We start from the raw sequence: 5,988 nt of genomic DNA on the forward strand, positions 1-5,988 counted from the left end.
TATATATATATATATATATATATATATATATGAAATATAGATAACTACATAACTCCCAATTTAATTCCACCCGAAATAAACACCATTTTCACGACCATTGTGGCATTTTACGGGATACACATACAATTTCCCTGAAGACCATGACACGAAACCTTTCCTAGGGTGTAATGTGTCTCGCATGCATATGGGTGAAAGTGAGTGAGTTTAAGAATTAATAAATGAACGGGTTATTGAATTATTTTGTCTGAATTTGCCCTTTTGTGGAATCTGCCATGAGGGAAAACAAACCTCCCACTCGAAAGCAATAATGATAATAAATGATAGATATAGACATAAACATACTGTGTTCATTTGATATGCAAGGTACATTTAAATAGGCTATAATCACTTTGTGAATGGATTTAAACCACAATAGTATAAACGTACTTTTCTATGTAGTTGTAAAAAAAAATGTCTACGTAAAAAAAGAATGTTATACAGTTTGGTAGGACATGAGAGTAATTAAAAGATGGCAGAATCCCTTTAACTATCCCTTTAAGTAAATTCCATTTTCACTGATTGGCAGGAGAGCTTTCTCAGTTGGGAGGCTTTGATTTCTTGTTTCAAGGTTTGTTCAGAGAGCTGGATGTCCTCAGATATGTGCTGTTGCTGAAAAGCCAGTCAATATTGCTATATCTTCTTGGAGACAATACACATGTGTAGTATAACTTATGCAAATTTCACAAATTAACAACTATTACTATTATCATTCACTTTTTAATAATTTATTTGTAACATCATCCCTTAAAGGAATAATAAAGTGTTCATAATGCATCAGAATTAAGGAACACTATCAGATGTTGTACTGGGGCAATGAACATATGCGAGTTACACACTTGAGCTTTGTTTGTCAAACAATTTTCACTCAGAAATTGCTAGTAAATATTCCACATAATTACAAGTAACACACTGAATCCAGTAATCTTTCATTTACATCTTAGAAAAATACTTTTATATAGTGCACATGAGCCATTCATGACCTTAAAAGTGGCATCTTCTATCACTTAAAAGTGTGCTTGCTGTAAACATCAGGATCATGCAGGCAGAGAAGAAAGAGCTGAGCTCAGATCTGTGCCTCTTTGACTTTGACCCACTGACCAGCCTCCCTCCCTTCAGAGGCTGCATGACACACAAGCTGCCGGAACAAAAACACAAGCAAGGAGGGGGTGTGTGCCTGGGAAATCACGCGTGGCACGTGGAGTTTGAAGTTGATCCTCGTGACAGTGAAAGTGAAAGTCTGTCTGTATGAATGCCACTGTGACCTGACATCATCGTGCCTGATGACACGGAAAACGTGCAGGTGGCAAACTGAGCGCTTTCTTAGAAATCACTGCCACCAGATTCACAAAAAAACATACTGGATAGGACGGTGACAGCACAGCTGTGTTTCCAGAGATCTTGATATTTTAGATTGAAATGTTATAACATACTGATGGTTGAACCTTACAGCAAATTATAGCCTGTGATAACAATATAGCCTACAAGAAATGAACAGTGTTGAAATTTAGAGCCTACTGAGTTATTGTGTTAAGTATGTATCATTATTATATTGTATGCCAAAGCTTATTATATAAATATAGATTACCTTTTTACGACTTTATAATAAATAACTTGAGATTAGCCATCTAAAAACATTTTATTGTCTCATAAGGAAAGACCATGTGATGCTTGTAAATAAAATGGGTTTATTGCCTGCTGTGCCATATAGGCCTAGCTAAATGTTGTATTACCGACTGAGTACCTTTCAGGATAAGTGATCGTTATCTTCTCACATGTTCACGAGCAGTTATTGACATGCACGATCGAGCACGTATTCGAGTGAATGTAAAGGTTATAGATAATGACAATCAGTCACTGGTGCACGAGCGTGACTTGGTTAATGAATCACAGTATGAGCACAAGTAACCTGGTCGAAAAGAAAATCCTTGACTGTAGTAGCCAAGGTTGGGTTTGGATTTTACCCACCCCCCATACTGGAGACGGGTGCTAAATTGCAAACGAAACGGAACAGAATTAGGCTAGATCTTTTCTTTTTTATGATTGCAACTTAGGGACCAGTCACTGGGCCAGAGGTCACACCTCGAAACCAAACACGATTAATGATGCGTCATGATGTAGGGTCTACTGGGAAGAGCGCACTGCACGTGAGTTTGTTTACGTGCAACGCGAGACCGGAAACATTTGGCAAAACATTGGTAGTCATTGGTAGTTAGGCAGGCTCGCCATAGTCAAAAAAGTATTTGTTATTAATTGCAACGTGTTTTTTTTTAATAAAATTATAAACATGTCATATAATGTTATTTAATTACAAATCTTGACAGTCAAGCTTGTATTCATTTTACATCCAACCTCAATACCAATATATTCGTGTCACCGTTTTCTAAAGTTAAACAAGATATTAAAGTAAATGACAGAGTTATCTAAAATACCTAAATGGGTGAATAAAACAACACTACCTATAGCCGTGCAAATAATCTACCTACATTAATGGATGTTTATAGGCAATATATTGTTTTTAACTCACCTGGACTGCCGTCCATGGTGTCTGTTCCTGATGCTGATGAAGGAAATGCAAGTATCTGAGTCGGGTCCATAATTTTCAGCGAGTTTCAAATTCCGTCCACACAGGTGAGAACTTCAAGAAGTCTGTTAGGAAATGTCTCGAGAAAGAAGCCGACACTCTAATGCCAGATGTCCTTCAGGTAAGCAGGGCAATGTGCCGTCCTCACTCTTTGAAAGATGTCCTTAAAGATTGTATCGTGTACATTACAGTAGTGCTTTCCTTCAAAAGGTCGTTCTCCAAGGCAGAGCTGCGTAACTAGTTTGAGACGTGCACAAGCATCACACAAGTAAATGCCGAACACGTTTCCAGGTGTCTTAAAAATGTGACTGAGCTTTTCCCCCACTAGTCCCCCCTCCTTTCTTTGCCCTTTAAATAGTTTGTGTTATTGTATGGCAAGAACTGTGTTCACACGCCCTCTTTCTTCCCTTCCCAGTCACGCTGCTGTAATAGAGCTGCTGTCCCTTCCTCCTGCCTCCTCCTCCTCTCTGCTCTCAGTGGCAGATGACGGCGCGTGGACTCATTTGCTATTGGAATGCCTGCTGCATGCGCGAGCTGCATGTGAGCTGTGCCCTACTGACACACATTTTATGCAAATGAGCACCACTCTGATGAGGGGGAGGAGAGCCGTGGGGGGAAGCACATGTAGAGGAGGAGGAGCGCACCGTGACTGCTGTTTACTTACTTCCCTCCAAAGCTTTATTGCTCGAGATCCTCCTCTCTACAGCACGCGTGACTGATAGGCTTGGAGCCATCGAGGGCTTTGCCCGTCTGAACACCACATCAAACAGCCTGAACTCATGGGGCTGTCTGTTCTCAAAGGCATCCTGAGGATCTCACGTTTTCTGACCTGCATCACACTGGTTTGGATGTAGGTCATGTGCCTAAATGCTCAGAGACCCATATTTGATTGAACAACCTGAAAAAAAAATTGGTGTATGGAGAATCCTAACTAAACACCATGTACCTGCCCCCCTGTGAATTTAGTTAACATTCATCTATAGGCCTACAGACTGTATACATTTTACTGTATGTGGTCTTTCATAAAAGACCAACTTGTGTGATGACACATACTGTATGTGTCATCTTTGGTGCTATAAATTACAGTTTGGATTAAATATGATATAGTGGAGCCATGAAAACCATTTTTAAACCCTGTTTGAACATTTACCAGGTTATAGATTATATATACTCTTTATACACAGTACTGTTACACACAGAACAGGTGGTTTTGTCCTGGTAAATCTTTTTTTTCTTTTTCTTTTGTGATTGTCTCTGCCATTGCTCCAGCTGCAAAACCAACAATAATCAACGTGAATTGTACAGCGGACTGCCACATTGAACAATGCTGGCACTGTGAGTTCATGTGTATGAGAACAGTCCTTGTCATTCTCTATAACTGACAACCAGGGGCGGATTTAGTGATCTGGGAGCCTTAAGAAAATTCCAGGTATGGGGCTCCAACACACCAACTATGTGCTCTTTAACATTTGTAAACCTTATTTTGCTGTCTTTCTCTTATAATTTGTGGCTCATTTACACCATCACAACTTGTCTATAGTGTAGCTAAATTCAGTAAATAATTAATCAACCTGAGGGGTATTGCTCAAAAGTAGAATTAAGAAAGCCAGGATAACAGAAAAGGTGTGGCTTGACCTAGTTTAATCAGTGCATCCTGGCTTAGTACGTTGCACGTTTGCTGAGCCAGGATGAGAACGTGCAGCTATGTCAAGCCAGGTGTATATAGTTGGGATAAGTGCACGTTCACAGCATTCTTAAACAGACCACGTGATCGATCACAGAATCAATGATGCAAAAATGGATAAAACCCATGTGGCATACTTCTCGCCAACTGAGCAACAGTTTCTAACGGAAAAATATGAAGAGGTGAAACATATAATATGTAAAAAGGGAAATACAGCTGCTATAATAAAACAAAGAGAAAAGGTCTGGCAGACAATAGCGGACCGATTGAATGAGTAAGTAGTCCAAATAACCAGTGCGCCACTGAAGCCATCATAATTACAATTCAAGGAGTTATTTGTCATTTCCACAAATTAACAGTTGTACACTTTGCCTTAAATGTGACCAGTGGACATGCATGTTACTAATGCAAACACATGTATGATTAATTGCAAACACTTATCCACTATGCGCATCCATCCAAAAGAACAAGCATATCTGGCCAAAAAAGGACCTGGCAGCAAGTCAAGATTAAGTACAAGAACATTTTGCAGGCTGGTAAGTGACTTGATGGGTGAATTGTTTTTACAAATTAGGTGAATAGTGTCTGCTGACATATTTTATTGTCTGTATTGATTTCAGCATAAAAAAGGCTCATGTATCTGGCACGGGGGGTGGCCCTTCCAACCCAAGACTTCACCACAGCAGAGGAGCTGGCCCTGGAGTTGAATAAAGGGAAGCCAGTGATGGAAGGGATCCAGGGAGGGACAGCCACTGACTCTGGCCCAGCAAGAGAAACTGGCCTCTTCATACAAGGTATATTATTGCCATTCTACTGCACATAGAAAACAATCAAATATTTAGATTTTTTTTATGTGGACGGTCTGAATTTGCCTTCCCTTGCACTGTCTGGTAACACACTTCTGGAGCCACCAGACTATGATCCACTGGTGAGTACTCTTTATTAAAATCATAGGCTTGGCACATCCTGTCAAAACTATCAATACAAGTTATATTGAATATGGCAGAGGGAAGGCACATCTGCAGCAGTGGAGTGCACTTCTGCCGATGATGAGACGGTGTTGCTGGACTCCAGAAGGCTTGAGGTGTCATGTCAATTTTGTGTAAGTTTTTAGTCCATAATGGATAAGTAGTCAGCAATGGGATTCTAATAGAACATATATTTTTAACATGATCCAGATAATGTGCAGCCTGATAAGCAGCCTAGTAACATAGGCAAGGCAAGGCAAGGCAAGTTTATTTGTATAGCACATTTCATACACAATGGTAATTCAAAGTGCTTTACATAAAATAAAATAAAAACAATAATCACAACAATAAAACAAGGAATTTAAAACTTGGTATTCAGAACAGAGCAACATAGAAATCAGAAAATATAAGCAGCTATACAAATATAGGACAACGTTTTACATATAGCCTATGCCATTATAATATGTTTTTTATTTTTTAATTGTATAGAAATATAAAATAAAACGCAAATTATATTCGGCCCTGTTTTAGGCTTTTCCTTATTTTTATATTTTACACATCCATCAATTATCGTGATGAAAATAATGACTCGACATCTCATTGGACGTGCCTTTAGAGAGAAATGCATCTTTAGGGATTACATAATGAAAGAGTTTCTATTTTCGATTTGAATTATTTCGTTTTAAAGTAGTAATTTAAAGCTTTCTATATATATA

At 38.9% G+C, this 5,988-nt stretch overlaps 2 protein-coding genes across 2 annotated transcripts in view; both read right to left on the minus strand.

Annotated features, from left to right (window-relative positions):
* The window catches only part of LOC107565004 (protein lifeguard 2-like), a 28,399-nt gene extending 26,230 nt beyond the window's left edge, over positions 1 to 2,169 (minus strand). The window contains exon 1 of the mRNA XM_016250189.1: positions 2,165 to 2,169. The gene's annotated coding sequence lies outside the window, so the exon portion shown is untranslated. The remainder of the gene's footprint in view (positions 1 to 2,164) is intronic.
* The window catches only part of LOC107565003 (nuclear receptor subfamily 1 group D member 2-like), a 13,287-nt gene extending 9,933 nt beyond the window's left edge, over positions 1 to 3,354 (minus strand). Inside the window, exon 1 of the mRNA XM_016250188.1 lies at positions 2,564 to 3,354. Within this exon, the coding sequence (XP_016105674.1) occupies positions 2,564 to 2,633 (70 nt within the window). The 5' untranslated portion in view covers positions 2,634 to 3,354. The remainder of the gene's footprint in view (positions 1 to 2,563) is intronic.
* Between the last annotated feature and the right edge of the window lie 2,634 nt (positions 3,355 to 5,988).

Source organism: Sinocyclocheilus grahami, unplaced genomic scaffold (assembly GCF_001515645.1).
Source record: "Sinocyclocheilus grahami isolate Dianchi unplaced genomic scaffold, SAMN03320097.WGS_v1.1 scaffold973.1, whole genome shotgun sequence".
NCBI lineage: Eukaryota > Metazoa > Chordata > Actinopteri > Cypriniformes > Cyprinidae > Sinocyclocheilus > Sinocyclocheilus grahami.